The following is a 21,253-nucleotide window of genomic DNA, read 5'->3' on the forward strand; positions in this document are numbered from 1 at the left end:
ACCAGCCAAAATTTATTTTTATTTAAAAATTAAATATTTAAAACATAATATATAAAATATATACACGTTAAACAAATTAATGACTAAAAAATAATTATGTGATTACTTTTAATAATGATTCTTTATCTATAAAATCATATTAAAAATAAATTTTATATCAAATTTTAAATTTCAAATTTAAGATTTATGATTTATATTAAATTTTTAACATATTTTTTTATATTTTAAAATTATATATTAATGAATGATATGAGAACCGTCTTAATAGATGTACTGATAAGTTTAATAAACACTCAACATACTAATGACTATAATATTATATTAAAAGTAAATTTTAAATATAATTTAATTTTATAAAAAATTAATAAAATTTATAATTATTTATATATTATAAAATATCTTAATCTCAAATATTAAACCCTAATAGTTTTTATGCAACAACAAAATATTATGAACAAAATTTAAAATTAAACCCGTAAAAATGATCAAGACTGCATTTTTAATGAAAAAATAGGAGAAAAAAATAGCATAGTGGAAAATGCTTTACACCATAAAAATGTTTTACTGCGCAAGAAAAAAAAAATGGTACCTTTAGGGCAGTGAAGTTCAGACGAACAAACACCGCACTCCAACCACACCCACCAAGGACACACTGCTTTATCATCATTCTTATTTTAAGTTCAGTTTGTTTTCTTCATATTTCGATGCTCAATTGCTCAATTTTTTTTTTTAATTTCTCATATGGGATTGAGTTTTGTTTTTAATTTGTTCTGGTTCCCATTTTTCAAAAATTGATCTTGTGTTGATTAATTTTGCCTGTTCTTTGTATTGTTTAATCCATGGATTGCACAATTGGGTAAAGATCAAAGTTTTGTGATGTTGGTGAGTTCATTGTGTTTTTGCACTCTGCATTTCTGATTCTGGGTTTCGTGGGATAGCGTTTAGGATTTGTGTAATGTATATTTCAGGAACATTGACTAGCTTGGCCCAATTTGTGATTCAAAATGGTTCACTGTTGATGGCTAAGAAGGGTTCTTGAAAGGATCTCCCCCCCATTCTCCTTGTTTTCTTTTTAACCCTCTTCTTAATGTCCCTTCAGTGTGTTATAATTTTTTTTTATCTTTTTTTTCTTGAAAACCATACATGTCAATTATGCTACACTATTCAGCAAGCTGAGTTTTGATTTGAAGACTTTAAAAAGACTAGGTGATGAATTCTTAGACTTGGAAATTGGGTGCTATACCAGTAGTGATGATGATGATAATGTATTTCATCTGCTGAGAAAAGAAAACTTACCTCACTGATTAGAATTTGTTGGGAATATCTTAATGAACTTTGTTTTGATCACTTAGCTTTGAGTATGGCCATGATCAGTTTCTGTTCCTTGTACAAAATTGATTGTTTTATTGAAGACAAAAGCACAAGCTTTGTGTTTATATCAATCTGTTGATTCTGGACAGGGTTTTTAAGGCTACATACATTTTCGTGGTTTGCTGATGCATTGCGTTGTTATGCAACATGGAATCTCAATTAGTAGACAGAAATGATGCCATGGAAGTTTCTGGGGATGTGGATTTAAGTACATATGAAGTTCAGGTAGAGCAAGAAACATATAAAGGTATGTTACTGTAAATTGTAATCACATGATTTTGATATGGAATTCTGATTGAATAAAACTGATAATATAAAGCCCTGCATCCTTGTCTCATTTATATTCACATATCACTATGATATGTGGAAAGTAAATTAATGCACATGAATCAGAGAGAGTTCGTATCAGCAATTACCTACCCTTTAAACCCCACTTTACAATAGTGTTGGAGTTACTCTTCGAATTTATAGTTTGTTCCATGTTACTTAGTTATGTAATCTTTGTTGATTGTTCGGGTGTGTAAAAATTATATCTTTACAATAGTTATGACTTTGATTTAGTTAATTATTCAACATCATAGCTTAATCCTACAGTATGCAACCCCTCCCAAATGCCTTATATTATGTGCATTACTTCAGTGGTTCATTTATGCTGCATTTTCTATGCTTTTTGGCCATACCCTCCTCCCTAAACAAAGAAATATTCTGAGCAAACCCCCTTTCATAACCTCATTCAAGGACCAAACCTAAGAAATCAGTTTTATTTTACTCCTGTCTTAAAGAAACATATCACTGAGAACTTCATTGCAAGGGATTCACATGGTTTGAAGTGATTGCTTGGATGGCATCCTTCCACTGGACTCCTTTTTTTTTTCACTTTTTATTGGGAATGGAGCAATAAAATTTATGCCTATCTCTGCGTGTGCATTCATATGACTGTTAAGGGTTCTATATGGGGAGAATTGAGTCAAATCCCAGGTGGCATATAGATCTTCTGATTATCTATAGAATTGTTGATTTCTTCTCTGCAATTTAATGACTTGAATTTGAATTTCTTTCTTGACATTCCATTCTTAGTTAATAACAGAAGTGTTATCTCCTGCCTTATTTATTCTCATTATGAGGAAATATTTTGATGGGTTTCAGAGATTTATTTTTGTGACAGTGGATCCAAATGAGGGGTGTAGAGTACTAGAGAGTTCTTCTGGGGGAGAGTTGGGTATCTGTGATGATGATCATGCTATTCAGGAACCATATGAAGGCTTGGAGTTTGAATCTGAAGATGCTGCTAAGATATTCTATGATGAATATGCCCGACGTGTAGGATTTGTAATGCGTGTGATGTCATGTAGACGGTCAGAAAGGGATGGTAGGATTCTCGCCCGCCGGCTTGGGTGCAATAAAGAGGGTTACTGCGTCAGCATCCGAGGGAAATTTTCATCGGTTCGTAAACCTAGGGCCAGCACAAGGGAAGGGTGTAAGGCAATGATTCACATCAAATATGAGAAATCTGGAAAATGGGTGATAACAAAGTTTGTGAAGGATCATAATCATCCATTAGTAGTCTCTCCACGCGAAGCACGCCAAACAATGGTAGGTTCATATTTCTTATCTATTTGTGTACTATGTTGTTCAAAATTATGTTTTCTAACATTTCCTTATCATCTTTTGTTGCTTTCTGGATTTAGGATGAGAAGGATAAGAAAATTCAGGAATTAACAGCAGAACTTCGGCATAAAAAACGGTTGTGTGCAACATATCAAGAACAGCTGACTTCCTTTATGAAGGTTGTTGAAGAGCACAATGAGAAGCTATCTACGAAAATTCATCATGTAGTTAATAATCTCAAAGAATTTGAATCCATAGACGAGCTTTTGCACCAAACATAGCTGCGAATCACGAGGGTATTTAAGCTCTTAATATTTAGCATTTACCTATTCCATCATAATATATCTAAACTCTTTCAGAAACAATTTTCTCTCTCACCTAAATATCTGATGAAGTTCTTATTGAGGTTTTTTCTTTGTTCTAAAACTGTGTTCATGTATCCTAACAACAGTTACTGATGTCTATAGTTAGTTTTGCATAACATGAATTTTAAGCCTAACTCAATCTTATAAACCTGGTTTGACAAAGTTTGACTTACTTATAAACTATGAAATGTCTTTATCTCTAGGTTGACGTGAGATATTCAACAGATCATTTAAATGCCATTTGGGAAGTAGATTTGTATTTCATAATACTGAATGATGTATTGGTTTAATGTATTTATTTACTTGGGGGCACCAATATTTAATGCCCTTATCCTTACACAGACTTCAATATTTTCATGTCTATTGGCATCTGTGCAAACTAGAGCACTTTACTTAAAATATACAATTTTGGTTACATATTTTGAAGATTTACATCTTAAAAAGAAAAAAAAAACTTCTGCACATTTAGATTCTAAAGTGCATAATTCTGATATTTTCCTGCACCTTCTGCATCCAATTTTATGTAATCAATTTATGTTAACATAAACATAATCATTGCAGCTATATGTTTGAACCATTCACTGATTGGATTGCTTTAAGGTTATGATGTCAAGCATTTGTAAAAATGTAATGGTTATTGCTCTACCTTCTGGTGTATATATTTTTACTGTTATGACATGAGATTCATGCAGATTCTAATCTTCCTTAGGATTCATGTGTTGTGCATAATGCAGGTTGTGGTTGACAACTAAAATGTTTTGTCATGTTCAAAGAATGATCCTTGTATCCTTCATGAACTGCAGACTCTGATTCAGTGAATACTTTGGTAGGGCTACCCTATTTTTCTTGGGAACTTGTAAGGGCAGTCTTGCCACAAAGAGAAGGCCACCCTATGTATAAACTCTGAAACTTTATACCTTGTCACACACTACCTTGAAATTTTGTGACATTTTACTTTGTATACTTTTTGTACTCCCCTCATATTACACAACAAAATGTAAACAATAATATTGTGAATTACTAAGTTTGATTCTAATATAATATTATTGTTGATAGGACAATTGTGTTGGATGCTTTATTGTCAATTAATCCATTTTCTTTGCAAATATTGTCTATAACTTTTTTAAATAATAATAAATTTTAAGTATTTTCAGACCCTCCAATTTGAAAATATAGACCATTCATGTAATGATTAGAAAGAATCTATTTACACATTGAAGAATTACCTACAATAAAATTCTGAAAATTATTTATTTTATAATTATTTTTTTGAAACTTTTTTATAATTTAATAATGAATTTTGTTTCTTTTTTTTGTAAAAAGCTGCTTGTTATAAAATTATTTATTTATTTTATAATTATATTTTATAAACATGTTTTTCTATAAATTTAATGATAACTTTTTATAAAAATTAATTATTATAAAAAAAATAAATCTATGAAGCTCAAACACGTTTCTTAAATAATGTGTGTCGATTATACATATCGGATATCGACATTTGTATGTCGAGCATACATATTGGATATCGACATTTGTATACTCGTACGATACATATAATTAAAATGTTCAATTGAAAAAATATTTGTTGGATTTCAGATATTTTACACTATTATAATCCAATGTTAAAAAAAAAAATACATTAATTTTTTAAAATCTCAATGTAAATTTTTATTATAATTACGAAAATAAAGAACTTTTTCATGTTTCGTATGTTGTATTTTATACAGATATTGTATTTTATACGTATTTTCGTGTCTAAAAAAGAAAAAGTTGTTCTTTGTGTTGTGAAGAATGAAATATGTGATTCTTTCAGAATCAAATTGGCGTAAGATAGCATTCAATGTCAAGCCAAACCCACAAGCTGTTCCTCGAAAAATGGCTAACCATCTGCTCCGCCACTACCGCCACCGCCACTTCCGCCGCTAAAACCACCGCGCGAGCCATCGTTCAAGCATGGACCACGCTCCGCGACTCTCTCCAATCCCCTTCCACCGAAGACCCCCAGCAATTGCACCAAACCCTTCAAACCCTAGTCAATTCCCAATCCTCCCTCCACGTGGCAGAACCCCAAGCCAAGCTCCTCCTCACCCTTCTGCAATCCCCCACCTCACGCCGCTCCTTCCCCCTCCTCCTCACACTCCTCTACGTCTGGGTTCGAAAATCTCACAACCTTAATCCCACAATCGTTGATTCCGTACTCAGAATTCTCTCTTCAACTCCCTCCGATGATGCCATTTTCCCTCAAAGTCTTCTCCTTTTGGGCGCTTTTTCCTCCTCGCCTTCCATTTCGGAGAAAACCAAGACGCTTTGTTTGGAGATGATGGTGGGACTGTTGGTGGGGGTGAACAAGAGTAAGCTGTTTGTTGAAATGCCGCGTGTTCTTGCTGGAATTGGTTACGCTTTGTCGTCCTCAGTGACTGTTCATTCAGTGGAGATGTTGGGTTTCCTGTTTAGGATTTGGGGGAAGGGAGAGGGCTGTGTTGCTCATGGACTCATGGTTCTTTATCTGTTTGATTGGGTTGTGGAGAATTTGATTGGCTTTGGGTATTCGGATAAGATGGGTGTTTTGATTCGAGAAGGTTTCGGGAGGTTTAAGGAGGAGCATGCTTCGTTTGCGGTTTTCATGGCTGCGGTTGGAGTGATTCGGGCTTTGGAGAGACGAGGAGTGGGAGCTGGCCTTGTTTCTGGAATGGGGGTGAAGGATTGTGTGGTTGGTAGGATTGAAGGTTTGGTTAGTGATTTGGTTTCGAGGAGGTTAAGGTTTGGTTATGGTGATGATAATGAGGGTGATGGTGTTGAGGAAGACAGGCTTTTGCTTCGGTGTGTGTCGTTGGGATTGGCTCGGACTGTAGCATTTTCAGGACATTCGTCTTTGTTTGTTTGTCTTGCTTTGGCATTGTTGTCTGAGATATTTCCATTGCCACGTCTGTATCAATCGGTGTTTGAGAAGTCGGGTGAGTCTGGTGGTGTGGAGCTTAAGGAGATCAGAGAACATTTGGATGGTGTACTGTTCAAGGAAGCAGGAGCTGTGACTGGGGTGTTGTGCAGTCACTATGCTTTAGCTGATGAAGAAAGTAAGAATGTGGTTGAGAATCTTATGTGGGAATACTGCGGGGATGTCTACTCTGGACACATGCGATTGGCTGTGATGCTTAAGGGTGAGAAAGATGTGTTGCTTGAAGGTTTGGAAAAAATTGCAGAATCTGCTTTTCTTATGGTTGTGGTATTTGCTTTGGCTGTGACAAAACACAAGCTGAACTCAAGTTTTTCCCAAGAAATTCAGATGGATGTTTCGTTGAAGATACTGGTTTCATTTTCTTGCATGGAGTATTTTCGCCACGTCCGGTTGCCGGAGTATTTGGAGACCATTCGCAAGGTGGTTGCAGGTGTTAAGAATGAGCATGCCTGTACTTCTTTTGTGAATTCCATGCCCTCGTATTCTGACTTGACAAACATTCCAGGTTTGCATTTTCATTTGAATTGCTATTATATTTATTTATGTTATTGTCTTGCATTTTACAAGACTCTACATGTCTTCTAGACCAGAAAACCAATTACTTATGGTCCAAGAATGAAGTGCAAACAGCTCGCATTTTGTTTTGCCTACGAGTCATTCCAACTTTCGTTGAATGTCTGCCCAGTCTTGTGTTCAGAAACATCGTAGCTCCAATTATGTTCTTGTATCCTATATGAAATAAGTATATATTTGGTTTTTGCACAAAATAGTTACTGCCAAATGTTCTCTCTACAGTATTTTGTTTATGATCTATTTTGAACACATATTAGCTAATTTCAACCATCCATTCAATAATATTTTGGGGTCCCTGACCGCATGATCATGCACAGAAAGTTGTCTTCCTTATTTAACAAAATTAGATATATGGAGCACCCAAATGATAAAGTAGCTCGAGCCTCTCATTCTGTGTTCATGACATTTATGACTATGGGGAAGGATTCTGAAGAGAACGATAAAGCTTCATTGAAGGAGCTACTTGTTTTCCATTACATGCAAAGATCCTTGGTGGTACTGCATTCTGCTAAAAAATTTCTAAATCCTAAATCTCTGGGACTGATAATTTGGAATTCATTTTTATGTTATTGTCTTATGTGAACATAGGGATATCCTGGCATTACTCCTTTTGAGGGTATGGCTTCTGGGGTTGTAGGAATGGTCCAACATCTTCCTGCTGGAAGCCCTGCCATCTTTTATTGCATTCATAGTCTTGTTGAAAAAGCCAATAAGCTCTGTTCTGAAGTCTTCACTCACGAGGCTGATGCGTGGAAGAAGTGGCAGGGAGAGCCAGAACCAAGCAAGAAATTAATGGATTTGCTTTTACGTTTACTTTTCCTAGTTGATATACAAGTAAGTTGTTAACTAATTATGTGACTTTGCCACATTATTTAAATTTAAGCCATATAGACCTTGCAAAATGCAAATGATACATGTTCTTAAGTTGGGGGACCCATTATAAAGAGTTATCCATTAAGTACTTAAAATTGTTGTTTTGGGAATTGTATCATTCCACATGCTTTAAATATTGCCTCTAAACTAGATCATGTAAGCATCTTTTTGCTACATTTTAGGTCTTGTCCGACCTGATGAAGCTGTTGGCACAACTGATCACCAAGTTACCACGAGATGCACAGAACATTGTTTTAAATGAATTATATTCACAAGTGGCTGATTCTGACGATGTTGTCCGCAAGCCCATATTGGTTTCATGGCTTCAGTCATTATCTTACCTTTGCACAAAGGCCACAGATCAAAATGCAACCTACCGAAAAAGTACAAGTGAAGATAGTCTAACTTTGGCCAGTATTGCAGACCCATTAAACAGCAGAAGAACAAATGCACGACTCTAAGTAACAGATTCAGGTCTCTGTCTCTCTTTTTTGTGGCATTACATGTTTTCTATGTTATTTTCTTTGTAATAAATTATAGTTGTGTCAGATCTTACGAGTAGGTTTACTGCATGCCATAAATTTGGATCCAGTTTTTCACTTCACTTGCTGCATTTATCATTTCTCATATGCAGTTTGCCACTCTCTTGTTTGAGCCTATTAATTTGTTCTGTAGTTTTAAAATTAGCATAGGCAGTGTTCAGAAAAGGTAAATTGAGGGTGGAAGTAGTTTTTTAGAGAATTTAAAATAATTCATCCCTAAATAATTTGTTTTGGATGACTGGTTCAATAAGTTTTAAAAAATATGCAATACTTTAATAGGGTAGTAAGAAATTGAAATCCCACCTAAATATAGGTGGAATTTTAGAAAGCCTCTGGTTTCTCTATCCACATTTAATTTTGTGCATTAGTTTGGTTTATCTGCCTCCATAGCTTCCCAACCGAACCATTTCTTTTCAACCTTTACAGAACCTGCTCACAGCAACTAATCTTGCTTACTAGAGTTCCTGATTCCAGTTTGTTTCAATTCTCCATTTTTCCCTTTATCTACTCGTGTCATGATTCATTCTTACAATTTTTTATTATTTCCTATTTAAATTTGCTTCAATGATTTTTGGACTTTCTGGTGTCCTAGTTTTCTGGTGATTTCAATGTCAGACCTTTGCTTTATGTCCTTCAATATGTTATGACTTTATGACTGTTTGAGCTTCAACAGACACTGTAAATCACTGCTTGAAACCCTTCAATGTTTTTAGGCCTGAATCAGATGTTTGTTTGATCGGCTTCTAAGGACCTGGGTCTAGCTGAGGAAAGGGACTGTTTTAATCAATATTTTCTTCTTGCCAGGGAAGAAAAAATGGCAGACACAAATCAAGATGTAAGCCAAATTGAAAGTCTGGTTTGTTTCCTGCTTTTCTCTCAATTTTCCTTCTCTGCTTTTACTGAAAATAACTAAGTGCGTACTTGGGTACAACTTTTTTTAGAGGAAAAAAATATAAACTTCAGGCATTTATTACTAACAAAACATCTAAATATTGAATCTTATAAATCGGAATGGATGGAGTGGAGTAGCAAATAATTCATTCCTAAACCGTTCCAAAATAACTCAAGGTTGGGATTGATAGTGAAGTATTTGGAAGGTGGTTGTTAAAATGTTTAGTAAGCATTAATTTAGAATGAATTAAATAAACTTCAGCATTTTGTCCTTTCCGTGCAGATTTCCGTAGCGATTAAGAAGATTTTGAATGCTACTGGTGCAAAGCAATCAGCATCAAATGAAGTTCAGGATTTCCTTGTCTAAAATGAAGCTGAAAGTGAGAGCTGATTACTCCCAGAAGTAGCTCCTGCGAAGCCTGATTGACTACTCCCAAAAGTGAAGCAGAAAGTAAAGGCTGATTGTTCCCAAAAGTCTTCCATGATGACAAGACTTATAATCCTTCCCCATGCTATGGCCATAAAGTGACATTAAATGACATGGTTGTAAGTGTGGTGCTCTTGTTTACCTCTAGTAAATCTGGATGGATAATCAGATGATATTCTGCTGATTTTTCTAATAAATAGAGCTCATCTCACAATCATTTCACCTGTTGAAGAAGAGTTTTTATGTTGTGGCATCGCTTTAAAATGGATTTAGTGCTGCGATTGCATTGTAGCCTCTGCTGTAGATGCAAGCCTCCTGAATACTCTTTGATGTGTGAAATAATACTGATTCAAAATGACTATTGTTTTGTCCAGTTTTGGTCTGATGTGAAATCATCTGCAAATTCTGTATCCCACACACCCTGTATGTAGGACTTCTGTTTATGTTACACATGAGTGTATATATATAGAGTAAATGATAGGATGACTACAGTATTTGTACAAAATTTCATGACAGTTTGAAGTTCATATGGTTTTTGTACACGATGAATAAAGGAATAGCATCTATTATATTGCGGATTTTCAAAGTAGAAGTTTATTTACATCAAACAAACCTGCAAGTCCAATCAGAATTTACACTGGAACTGCACAATGTCTATCATCATGAATTTAAACCCAAGTGATCTTGTTATCAGAAACATGGTATAACAAGAGAAATAAACCCTTGTCAGCACCAAGTTGATCACTTAATTATTATTTTTACATAAAAATGGTTCTTTCTAATGCTAAATAATTAGTTCAAATTAGATTGTAGGTATTCCATGTTGACTCCTACCAGGCTTGATTTGACAGGGGTGTGAAAGAGAAAGGAAATAGAGGTAAATGAAAGAAAAAAAAGGGAAAAAGTGGGGTGAAAATTGAGATAGATTGAAGATAAAAAGAAGAAAAACAAAAGAAAAAGGTTGTTTGTTTTAAATTAAGTAGATGTTTATGCATTTCCCATAATCTTTGGTTGTCTAAAGAATAGAAGTCTTGATGAGTAGAACCCATAGTATTTCTTTTTAAATTGATTTTTTTTTTCATTTCTAGTGACATTTTTTATTAGCTATTTCTATTATACATTCTCAAATTATAACACTCATTAATTATACTTAAACAGTAGCTAATCTTTTAAAAGCCAATGAATAATATCAGTTCATATTTCTCCTGTTAAAGAGATAAAGCAGAAAAAGATTCTCCTTAATCTCAAAACTAAAGAAACTTTGTCACAATACCAAGTTACCAACACTATCAAACTTACATTATAACATTTTTTTTACACCTACAGAAGAACATAATTGATGTATAAAATTTTCAGAAGATCATTATAGTGTCGCAGGTATGCTTAGCTTACTAAACAATGAAGCATCTTTTGAATAAAAAAACACTCAAACATAAATTTTTGACTTACTTTTAGGATTGTGTTAACGTAGAGAACACTGATGAAAGCAAAGCAATCTCAAAAGCCTTTCTTCATGCAAAATTTCTTGTGCATGCTCTCTTTTCCCAGATGCATTGCATGCCACACACCAATCTCTTCTATTCAACTCTCATTAAAACTTCTGGTTTTTGTTATATCATTTTCACAACTTTAAAATACCTATAAATTATAATCACTTCATCTCTTTAAGCAAATACTAGAGTTTGAATCATTTGGATGAAAAATATAAGTACACTTATATCTTTATATTATTATCTTCTTTTCTTTTCAAAAAAAATGTGTAAAATAATATTCTCTAATTTTAAACTTTTCATAAATGAAATACAGTTTTAATTCACAGCTATATTTGAAAACTACGTTAAGTTCTTCTTATCTATTTGGTGCATGTTTTCAACCTCTTTTTACTTAAATAATTGCTTATATTTAATTGAAGTGTGTACATTGCTCTACATAACTTGACTAGAAGGTTTACTTAACAATTTTTTGCGGAGATTTGAAGGGTTGTTCTTATTTCTTGGAAAGTGAAATCCTTATATTAAAAAAAGAAATTTTGACCAAAGTTGAAAAAAAAAATTAAAATGAGTGTTGATGTCATCCCTAGCATATTACACTTAGAGAGATATTTTTTTTTAAACTAATCAATTTTAAAATTGTATAAAGCAATATTCTTTTATTTAAAATATATCAAAGGTGTTCTAGCACCATTTATTCTTGTCATTATTTTTTAATACCATCTCAAAATATTGGTTGAAATTAATAAAAAAATCAAAGTTTGATTAATTATATACAAAACTTTATTTCCTTGTAAGCCACTAATATTGGATTAGTGACCAATACATTATTAAGTAAGATAGGTGTGTGAAATACTTGTTAAAATTACAACAATTTTTTTTTTATTAAACACAAACAAACACATTAGTTCGTCACATTTGGGTAGATTTGCCTTTATTTTCATTTCATGTCCCATAAATGGTGGAAAGAGGATATTCAAAGTCTTGGTCCAAAAGGATAGGAAGAAATAAGATAGGGTTTTGAAGATACCAAGTAAAGTAGAATTGCACATTAAAGCAAAAACACAAAAGCAAGAAATCAGATAAAACATGTAATTTATTATTATTATTATTATTATTATTATTATTATTATTATTATAACTAATCCAAACCCTAATTTGAATCCACAATTCGGCGCCGTTTGCTTAGCGCAATTGGAGGCCCATTTTGGTGTAACCCTAAAAATGGCGCCATTCACGCCTCTTCTTTTGATGTGAGTTTTGAGAAAAAAGAGAATAAGGAATTAAGAATTAAGCAATGAGAGGAATATTAGGGACTTTGTTCTTTTAATTTTGTGTGATTGAATCAACTTTTTCAAACTGTTTCCCCCAAAGAGGTTTTAGGAACATAATGAGAGGATTAGGTCATGTGTGCCCTCAAACTTTCAACCCTACTACCCTACAAACTCATGTGCTCCTAACATCTTTAGCATTTCATATAAATTATTTCTTCATTTTCCTACTTTTTTTTCTTTTTAAAATATATTCTAAATCATACTCATAGCTTAGTGCTATGTTACTATTACCATTTTTATTTTAGTTTTATATAAACTCATTTATTTAAATTAGGATTTAAGGTTTAAGTTAAAATATTCATTTATACAATATTATCCAAAATCATCTTGATGTTCATACAAATTGTTGGGATATAAGTATGAGAAATATTAGACCTTTCAAATTAAGGATGAAAATGAATATGTACATGTTCTTGTTTAAATTTTTAAAACATTCTTACTTATTTTATATTTTATTTTGAAATTTATGTAATTATAAATTTTTGAAAGGTTCACATTTTTCAATTTAAAATATTATTATATTACTATAACTGAGTGTGTCAGAGGTATATTATTTATTGAGTGTTAACACAAAAGTTTCCTTAAATTAACTCAAAAACTCAAGTGAAAGTTAATGAAAATAGGTTAGAAATGGATTCAAGAAGTAATTTTTAATTAGGATAAAGATTGAATTTTTATGCACTCCCACTTCACTGTTTTGTGAATGCATATCATTACAATAAATACCTCTTTCTCTTTGTTTCATGAATCCAAAAGAAACAAAACAACACCAAAAGGGAAATTGACAACATGGTGAAAACTATGTTATATGATAACTTCAGAAAACATATACTCATTGATGAACCAACCGTGTCAAAGGACGACAAAATAGGGTTAATCACTATACAAAAACCGTTTTAAACGGTCTCTGAGTAAATGTTTCAATAATAATGCATGCATGTGTTGAAATCTGCATGCAAAAAAAATTTCAAAATCCCACTTGAAACGGTTGAGGAAGTCTATAAAACAGTGTGCTGCATTATATTTATGTCTCTTTTTAGTTGGGTCATTGAAAAGCCATGATTTACGCCAAGAGATTGATTCTCCTAAGCATACTATAAAAGGGGAAGCTCATAACTCATTTGCTTCAACCAACAAGTCATAGACAAAGTCCATAGCAAAGCACTTTTGGTGGTTCAACCAAGAAGATAGCAAAAAGTGATTATGGGAAATACCTTGGTGGGGTTGTTCCTTTTCACATTCTTGTTGGTGGGCAGTGTCCAATGTAACCCTGACTACAGAGATGCACTGGCCAAGTCACTGCTGTTCTTCCAAGGGCAGAGGTCAGGAAGGGTTCCTGCTGGTCAACAACTAAAATGGAGATCCAATTCTGGCCTCTTTGATGGTCGCCTTGCCAATGTAACAATCTCTGTTTTCTGTCATTTTTCTTTGCATTTTGTTCTGATTTTGTGTTTGCTTGTTTTGCTCAAAGCATCACACAGATGGATTCTTATAGTTTCTTTTTCTCTTCATTGTTGCCTTGCCACTATAACTAAAATTCATTAGAACCAAAGCATCACACCATAACACCTTTTTCTTTGGGCAACAAATTTTGATATATTAGCAGCATTTGTATTCATAGAAGCTTTTATGCATGGCAAAACACAGGTATTAGAATGAATTTGTCTGTCTTGCTGTTTTTAGTTCAGAAGAAGAGATACAGTTTGAGTACAAGGAAGATTAGTGTTCGATAGTAAAACTTTAATGAAGGTTTCAACCTCCTTGTTGATTTAGAACTCTGTTACTATGCTTTGATGCTGGTTTCCTTAGTCTTTTCTTTTTTGCAGGTTCTAAGTTAGTTGAGTCTATTTTATCACTGTCAGGTTTAGAGTCAAATATTTCCTTGGATTAAATTTTGATTGAGAAGAATTTGTTTCTCACGTGACTCTTTATGCTGTTGTGGCATAAGAATACACAGTAAAAGGACTCTACAAAATAATGATTTACTTTAAAAAATTGTTTATTTTGAAACATATTTCACACAAATTTTCTTTAGACACTTTTCTTTAAAAAAGTTGAACCAATCACGTTACAAGTCAACAGCTTTTGATGATGCCAAAAACTGAGTATTCATTCTTTTCCTTTTTCTTTTCTTAATTGAAAACATTATGCAATGCAATCATTCTCTTAACTCATGCCTTGGAATGCGTGACTCTTTCAGTTTTACAAGTTTCAAACTCCTTATCGAACGTAATAGTCCAAAGCAAGTTATAAAAAGCAACATGCTTAAATTACATTAAACTTTGTATGGCAGGTGGATTTAAGTGGAGGTTACTATGATGCAGGAGACAATGTGAAGTTCAACTTTCCAATGGCCTATACCACCACCATGCTATCATGGGGCACAATTGAGTTTGGCAAGAGAATGGGACCCCAAATAAAAGAGGCAAGAGATGCAATTCGTTGGGCCACAGACTACCTTCTCAAGTGTGCCACATCCACACCTGGCAGGCTCTATGTTGGGGTTGGAGACCCAAATGTGGACCACAAATGTTGGGAAAGGCCAGAGGACATGGACACTGTCAGGACTGTTTATTGGGTCTCTCCCAATAAGCCTGGCTCAGATGTGGCTGCAGAAACTGCTGCTGCACTTGCTGCTGCATCCATTGTCTTCAGAAGGGTTGACCCTACATACTCTAAGAAGTTGTTAAGGACTGCCCAACAGGTCTACCACTTTGCTTTGCAGTACCAAGGTTCTTACAGTGATTCACTTGGATCAGCAGTTTGCCCATTTTACTGCTCATATTCTGGTTTCAAGGTAAAACCATTTTATAGTTAGTTGCTTCTGTGTTCCTTCCTATTATTTTTTTCCTTTCAGTCAAAATTGAGTGGTTGGTGTGCATTACTAGGAGAAAATAAGAGTTTAATTTCTATTCAGTGTCAGTCTAAAGCATTTTACATAGTCAATCAATAAAAAATCATAGGTGTTACATTTAAAACAGCTATTGAAAAAGTTAACAAACTCATTATAAAAATTTATGATGGGATGAAAATGTAAAAAAACATGTATACTAACAGTGCATAATAAGACTAATTACTTGGAAAATAGTGTGGTCTTACTAAGCTTTGTTTATTTTCAGGATGAACTGTTGTGGGGTGCTGCATGGCTTTTCAGAGCAACAAATGCTGTTTACTACTACAATTTGGTGAAGTCCTTGGGAGCTGATGATCAACCAGATATCTTCAGCTGGGACAACAAATATGCCGGTGCTCATGTTTTTCTCTCCAGGGTATATTATACTGCCCATCTGATGCAATTGAAAAATATCTAGAATCAACTTGTTTGTATGATGTCATCTGATTTATTGGGTTCATACTGCAGAGAGCATTGCTGAATGGGGATAAGAATTTTGATCAATACAAGCAAGAAGCTGAGAATTTTATGTGCAAGATCCTGCCCAACTCTCCCTCCTCTAGTACACAATATACACAAGGTAAAGGCAACATCATCACTGAGTTTCAAAGAAGTAATGTTACACAATTAGGTCAATCTAAGTCATTCAATATTAATATATAAGAAAATTCAAAAATGCAATTCTCAAGTACTTTTGTGGGCAGGGGGACTCATGTACAAGCTTCCTGAAAGCAACCTCCAGTATGTGACGTCTATAACATTTTTGCTTACTACCTATTCAAAGTACATGTCAGCTACAAAACACACATTTAACTGCGGCAGTGTGTTGGTCACTCCAAATACCTTAAGAAGCATTGCAAAAAGACAGGTAATTCTCTTCAAAAAACTTTGTAAGTTCAATATCCACTTCTCTTTTGCCTATTACATTGTTGACAAAATTTATGGTAAAATTTCAGGTAGACTACATATTAGGTGAAAACCCATTAAGATTGTCCTACATGGTAGGCTATGGTCCATACTTTCCCAAGAGAATTCACCACAGAGGATCTTCCTTGCCTTCAATAGCAGCTCATCCACAAACCATAGGCTGTGATGGAGGTTTCCAACCATTTTTCCACTCAATGAACCCTAATCCAAACATATTGATTGGAGCTGTAGTTGGAGGTCCAAACCAAAATGATGGATTCCCAGATGACCGCAGTGATTACAGTCATTCTGAGCCTGCAACTTACATCAATGGTGCTTTTGTTGGACCTTTGGCATACTTTGCCGGTATCCATTAATGTTTGATTGACCTAAATTGGAAGGTCAAGTAGGACTTGGTTATCAAGTGTAGATGTTATCCTATCTGCACCCAACAAAGGGAGGTCTACCAACCAAAAAAGGTTGGAGTGGACTTTGAAGTTAGTGGTGTTCATTTATAGCCCTTTGACACAAAAATGTAACTTTATCCAATATATTTACTATGCTTTATGTTACAAAATGCATCACAGAACCTAAAAAATTTATGCCATCACATGTAACATGTTGACATGTTCATCCACCCAACCTAAAAAATCAGATCCTTTTAATGAACAATGTGCAAAGTTGATAACAGGCCAATAACATTTCAGAAAATCAATAGTTTAAAATTGTGATAAAATGAAAAAAATATCTCAAACTAATTATAATCAATAGTTGATTTTCTAATTAATACACATTGTTTCACTTTATCCTCTTGAGTATATCTCCTTCACTTCTACAGTACATTCCCTCACTTTAGAGTGGTCAAATCCAGCAAGTGGAGCTCATAATTAAAGACCCCAACATTTTGTGAATTTAAATAAACTCCAGTAAATAGAAGATAATGTGTTTAAAAGAGTGCACTGCAAGCATTTCTCTACTGATTTCCTAATCAACAAATACCCAAGAAAATGCATCAAGCACGAGGTAGATCCACACTCTCTTTCAGAACTATTTAATTTTACTAATCTAACCTTTACATAATTATTATTATTATTAATTATATTTAGGCTAAACTCAGAACAATTTTCCCAAGAAAACTTGCAAACATTAAGTTCATTGGAAATTTGGAATAACCTGCAGATGTTTCTCTTAGTAAAAAATACTCGCTTCAGAAATTATTTAGTTCATTAGAATCTCATTCAAACAAATTTTGGCAGCTAGTATGAGTTATTTTATAAAAAAGAAACAAAAAATGTTAAAAAAGTCTATACAAATGGCTTTTAGTGCTTCATCTGTTCTTACTTTTGCCCATCTAAATACACTTTTTTACGGATAAGATGTTCCTTATCTAAGAAAAAGCCAACCAATCAGGCTCCTGAGATCCATCACTATTAACTAAATCTAAAAATGATATGTTCCTTGCTCCATAAAATCAATATTAAATAAATTATAAAATATTAATCTACAAAGCAAGAACTATATTCTGGATAGTAGCAGAGCTAGCTCCTCATCAGACACTTTAACTTCAGCATATGATCCCAGAGATGCAGCGAGTCTTGCAGCTAATTGATGTTTACACTGGAACACACACACAATGCACATTGTATATTTGAGCACTAGAATAATACTAATGTTTATAATCAACTGAAGATGATGAAAAATGTATATGGCCTTACACAGAGCTGTTCCCCTCTGTTGACAACATCATAGAAGAAAGAATAACAAGCACAAAAGTTCTCAGCAAAACAGAGATATTGTTCTTTTCTTCGGGATTCTCCTGCAACCTAAACAAGGGGAGAAAGAATGCATGATCGATATCAAACAAATGAATGGTTCTTTAGATTCACAAAAGTCAAAACATTCATTATTTGACATGAAATAATTGAATCCATCCATTCTCTATCTTTTACTTCTTATCTTTTTCACATACATGTATCTCAAAAATATTCTCAAAGAATCAAAGAGGACAACAATGTTGTGCCACTTTAGTTGTACAACAACCGTTTTCCCATTAAGTCTCAATATTGTCATTCCAACACTTAAAATTTTACATATATTTAAAATATGAAAGTCAGGGATATATATATATATATATATATATATATATATATATATATATATATATTGTTTTGGCAACTTAAAGCTTATCCAATCATCTGAACTCTATTTTTTCACATCTCAAATGTTACAACCACCTTACATCTTTTTATATTTCTATCTTCCCTTATAATAACATCACTCATCAGATTTATCCCTTTTTTCTCTTTCTTTCCTACTAGTCTGTGGGGTGTGAAAATACTTATTTTTTAAATCTTATATCTGAATATTAAGCAAAATTTGACCCATCCAATGCAATAGAAGAGAGGTGGGAAGGTGAAACCTGAAAGATAAACCTTCCACTGGGGTGAGCAGATATCTTGCTGACACCTCTTTGGTCAACAATTCTAGTGGCTCCCTCGAAGTTCTTGCCAAACAAGAAATGCAAACTGGTTTTACGTTGCATAAAGAACAAAACACAACTTCAATAGAAACACAATGCAGGACAATAATGATTTGAAAAGAACACAAGGGAATGGGAAGCAATTGACTAACGTCCAAAGTTGATCATCATTCACTGCAACATGAAAATAAGAGGGTCTTGGGTCACAAGTCAATACTACAAAGTAAGGTTTTAAAAAACCGTCCACAACCATAATTGAAAATTTACAGCCACAATTGATAAACACCCAAGCATCTGGGTACCCACTCTTAAAAACTAGTTATTAAGATTTTTTTTTTTTATCAGCAACTAGTTATTAAGATAGGAGAACTAAGTGCTTAAAAATTCCACAAGCATCTCGTACTTGTCAATACAGGACTTAGACATCTCATAATACCCAATTCCCCATCAGATTTTCACGCCTAAGAGTCAAGGTTTCGATAACTTTCACCGTAAAACATTTACAAAGTTACACTTCCTTCCATTTCCTCGTTGGTAGAAACCCTCTCTCTGTAGATAGCCCTTTCCAAAACAGTGACAACCAATCCTAATACCAATTGATAAACACTCATATTAGGGGAAACCCCCATAACAGGTGACAAGATTGTGACTACAATTGTGGCTGCATTAGCAGCATTTCTCCTCAATTTTCTATCACATCAAGGATTGCTACAAAACCACTACCCCAACCCCAACCACAATTGTTATGTAACCACAAGGGCAAGGTTTATTGGGATTTCACCACCATATTGAGACATCATTATACACAATTTTCTGTAATATCAAGGATTGCTAAACTGCAGCAACGATTTAAAACCTTGATTGATAGTATAGAAAGTAATGAAGCTACTCACCTTTGTGTGTAGACTCGATTTCCTTCCATATCGTCTCTGCTACCAAGAAGCTTGCACTCATTCTGTATTACTAACAATTGGTTACTGAGAATATAGCAACCTGAGATTTTGACTAATCAATCAAAGTAGAAGAATAAAACAAATAGTATTAATTTGATTACTATAAGAATGATTAATGAACAAAACAAAAAAACAAAAGAAGAAACCTTACCTTAGTAATGAAACAACAAACCAACCAATCAAATCAAATCATGCTACACTTGCATTGCAATCACACACATATGTATATATATATAGAGAGAGAGTGATAAAGAGAAAGAGGAGGAGGAGCGGAGGGCGACGGCGGAAAGGCCATGTACCTGCCGGCGCCGGATGAGGACATCGTGTCTCGGCGAGTGAATTGAACGCGCCTCACACAACAACCACGCTTTGCGACGGAGTGTGGTTGGTGACAGAGAGAGTAACTTGAACTCAAATATTAGAATAATAATTCAGATATTAATAATTTATTCTAAATATATTAATAATTTTCATTTAAAATGTTATTATTATATTCATTGAAATGTATAATTAATTTAATAGTATTATTAAACAATGCATTGTGAAATATAATATATTTATTAAATTTTAACTCGATACATATGATACCGTATACACATATATTTGAAATTTAAATTTTCTAAATCAAAAATTAAAAATTATAATTATGAAAATAAATTTATCTTTCTTAAACTTTTTTATTTGGATTCTTTTTAAATAAAATAATATTCTAACTCTTGTTGTGTTATTAGACTAAATAGGAGTTAAAGAGTTTTTTAAAATGTTTAATTTAGTGATAATATATATGGATTGTTTTGGTTTTAAATTTTTAAATAAGTGTTAAGAAAATTGTAGATAGTTTTAATGAAGTAAGGGAGTTAATTATTACATCTATTATATGATGTTAGATTGTTATATGTATCTTATTTAAGAAATTGTAAGAGGTTTATACAATTAAGCAAAAAATATCTTATTTATAAAACAATAACTATATTGCTTAATTAATTATATACTTAGAAATAATTTAATCATCTTAATTTTAAAATTACATATGATAAGTGGGTTAGAAGTGTCAAGTTAAATTAGATGTGTTGGCACCACACTGATATTTTACACGTCATCTTTCATTAAAAAAAAGTTATTATTCTTAAAAAAAATTAATTATAATTAATAATAAAAAGTAGAAAAATATTAGTAAGGAAATGTCGGGAACTTAAAAGCAAAAAGAAATTGTGAAAACAAAAGAAAACAGGATAATACTTTTAGAAATTTTAAACATATTTAAAAGTTTTGGTAAGATATGCTTAAGGTCTAATATTTCTGTACAAATGAATTTGATTCTTATACTAATAAATTAAAATTGTGAATTTAAATTAGTTTTTAGTATTTTTTTAATTTAAAAAAAACTAGAAGAGACTAAATCTATAATTTTTAAAAAGTTAAATGATGCAATTTATTAACATAAAAGTACAAAGGCTTTTACTACAACTTATTTCATACTAAAAATGATATCACATATATTTGAGACAAAAATATTCTTTCAAAATAACGAAAATAACTTTAAATAAATGGAGGATGTAGATAAAAAAATTACTTCCAAAACCCTTTATCCA

General features: G+C 33.0%; 4 protein-coding genes across 12 annotated transcripts; 3 read left to right on the forward strand and 1 right to left on the reverse strand.

Moving 5' to 3' along the window:
- The first annotated feature begins 540 nt into the window (after positions 1 to 540).
- LOC137834590 (protein FAR1-RELATED SEQUENCE 5-like) lies at positions 541 to 4,405 on the forward strand. Of its 4 annotated transcripts, none has more exons than XR_011084927.1 (6): positions 541 to 678; positions 1,461 to 1,618; positions 2,537 to 2,964; positions 3,060 to 3,275; positions 3,906 to 3,971; positions 4,079 to 4,405. XR_011084927.1 is itself a non-coding variant. In XM_068642638.1 (5 exons), the coding sequence occupies exons 2-4, from the start codon at positions 1,519 to 1,521 to the stop codon at positions 3,258 to 3,260; spliced, it is 729 nt and encodes a 242-aa protein (XP_068498739.1). In that variant the 5' UTR covers positions 541 to 678; positions 1,461 to 1,518; the 3' UTR covers positions 3,261 to 3,275; positions 4,079 to 4,405. The 4 variants fall into 4 exon arrangements, 2 of the variants coding, with proteins under 2 accessions (XP_068498739.1, XP_068498738.1); XR_011084926.1 differs by having other exon boundaries at positions 583 to 882; XM_068642638.1 differs by lacking the exon at positions 3,906 to 3,971.
- Positions 4,406 to 5,113: 708 nt separating this feature from the next.
- Positions 5,114 to 10,175, forward strand: LOC137834595 (uncharacterized). 2 transcript variants are annotated; one of them, XM_068642649.1, is made up of 7 exons: positions 5,114 to 6,805; positions 6,886 to 7,024; positions 7,221 to 7,368; positions 7,462 to 7,707; positions 7,929 to 8,220; positions 8,962 to 9,123; positions 9,463 to 10,175. In XM_068642649.1, the coding sequence occupies exons 1-5, from the start codon at positions 5,185 to 5,187 to the stop codon at positions 8,205 to 8,207; spliced, it is 2,433 nt and encodes an 810-aa protein (XP_068498750.1). In that variant the 5' UTR covers positions 5,114 to 5,184; the 3' UTR covers positions 8,208 to 8,220; positions 8,962 to 9,123; positions 9,463 to 10,175. The 2 variants fall into 2 exon arrangements, with proteins under 2 accessions (XP_068498750.1, XP_068498749.1); XM_068642648.1 differs by having other exon boundaries at positions 9,002 to 9,123.
- A 3,365-nt stretch (positions 10,176 to 13,540) lies between these two features.
- Positions 13,541 to 16,806, forward strand: LOC137834596 (endoglucanase 9). The gene is made up of 6 exons (XM_068642650.1): positions 13,541 to 13,828; positions 14,724 to 15,227; positions 15,550 to 15,699; positions 15,792 to 15,903; positions 16,028 to 16,191; positions 16,280 to 16,806. Exons 1-6 carry the CDS (start codon positions 13,634 to 13,636, stop codon positions 16,604 to 16,606), a joined length of 1,452 nt encoding a protein of 483 aa, XP_068498751.1. The 5' UTR covers positions 13,541 to 13,633; the 3' UTR covers positions 16,607 to 16,806.
- A 670-nt stretch (positions 16,807 to 17,476) lies between these two features.
- On the reverse strand, positions 17,477 to 20,102 carry LOC137834597 (uncharacterized). Of its 5 annotated transcripts, none has more exons than XM_068642651.1 (6): positions 19,961 to 20,102; positions 19,602 to 19,663; positions 18,861 to 18,882; positions 18,649 to 18,754; positions 17,945 to 18,052; positions 17,477 to 17,846 (listed from the first exon to the last, which is right to left on the reverse strand). In XM_068642651.1, exons 1-6 carry the CDS (start codon positions 19,981 to 19,983, stop codon positions 17,745 to 17,747), a joined length of 423 nt encoding a protein of 140 aa, XP_068498752.1. In that variant the 5' UTR covers positions 19,984 to 20,102; the 3' UTR covers positions 17,477 to 17,744. The 5 variants fall into 5 exon arrangements, with proteins under 5 accessions (XP_068498752.1, XP_068498753.1, XP_068498754.1 ...); XM_068642652.1 differs by having other exon boundaries at positions 19,602 to 19,701; positions 19,961 to 20,089; XM_068642653.1 differs by having other exon boundaries at positions 19,602 to 19,713; positions 19,961 to 20,050.
- Positions 20,103 to 21,253: the final 1,151 nt, after the last annotated feature.

The sequence above is a fragment of the Phaseolus vulgaris genome, chromosome 5, assembly GCF_000499845.2.
Source record: "Phaseolus vulgaris cultivar G19833 chromosome 5, P. vulgaris v2.0, whole genome shotgun sequence".
Classification (NCBI taxonomy): Eukaryota; Viridiplantae; Streptophyta; class Magnoliopsida; order Fabales; family Fabaceae; genus Phaseolus; species Phaseolus vulgaris.

Bases quoted from the DNA above. Each gene is read 5' to 3' on its own strand.
- LOC137834595 (XM_068642649.1), top strand. From the start codon at position 5,185: ATGTCAAGCCAAACCCACAAGCTGTTCCTCGAAAAATGGCTAACCATC. The intron at 7,369-7,461 runs GTACTGCATTCT...ATGTGAACATAG, and splicing joins ACATGCAAAGATCCTTGGTG to GGATATCCTGGCATTACTCC. The intron at 7,708-7,928 runs GTAAGTTGTTAA...GCTACATTTTAG, and splicing joins TTTTCCTAGTTGATATACAA to GTCTTGTCCGACCTGATGAA.
- LOC137834597 (XM_068642651.1), bottom strand. From the start codon at position 19,983: ATGTCCTCATCCGGCGCCGGCAG. The intron at 18,755-18,860 runs GTTAGTCAATTG...ACGTAAAACCAG, and splicing joins AATGATGATCAACTTTGGAC to TTTGCATTTCTTGTTTGGCA. The intron at 17,847-17,944 runs GTAAGGCCATAT...TGTGTGTTCCAG, and splicing joins ACAGAGGGGAACAGCTCTGT to TGTAAACATCAATTAGCTGC.
- LOC137834596 (XM_068642650.1), top strand. From the start codon at position 13,634: ATGGGAAATACCTTGGTGGGGTTGTTCCTTTTCACATTCTTGTTGGTG. The intron at 13,829-14,723 runs GTAACAATCTCT...TTTGTATGGCAG, and splicing joins TTGATGGTCGCCTTGCCAAT to GTGGATTTAAGTGGAGGTTA. The intron at 15,228-15,549 runs GTAAAACCATTT...GTTTATTTTCAG, and splicing joins GCTCATATTCTGGTTTCAAG to GATGAACTGTTGTGGGGTGC.
- LOC137834590 (XM_068642638.1), top strand. From the start codon at position 1,519: ATGGAATCTCAATTAGTAGACAGAAATGATGCCATGGAAGTTTCTGGG. The intron at 1,619-2,536 runs GTATGTTACTGT...TTTTTGTGACAG, and splicing joins AGAGCAAGAAACATATAAAG to TGGATCCAAATGAGGGGTGT. The intron at 2,965-3,059 runs GTAGGTTCATAT...TTCTGGATTTAG, and splicing joins GCGAAGCACGCCAAACAATG to GATGAGAAGGATAAGAAAAT.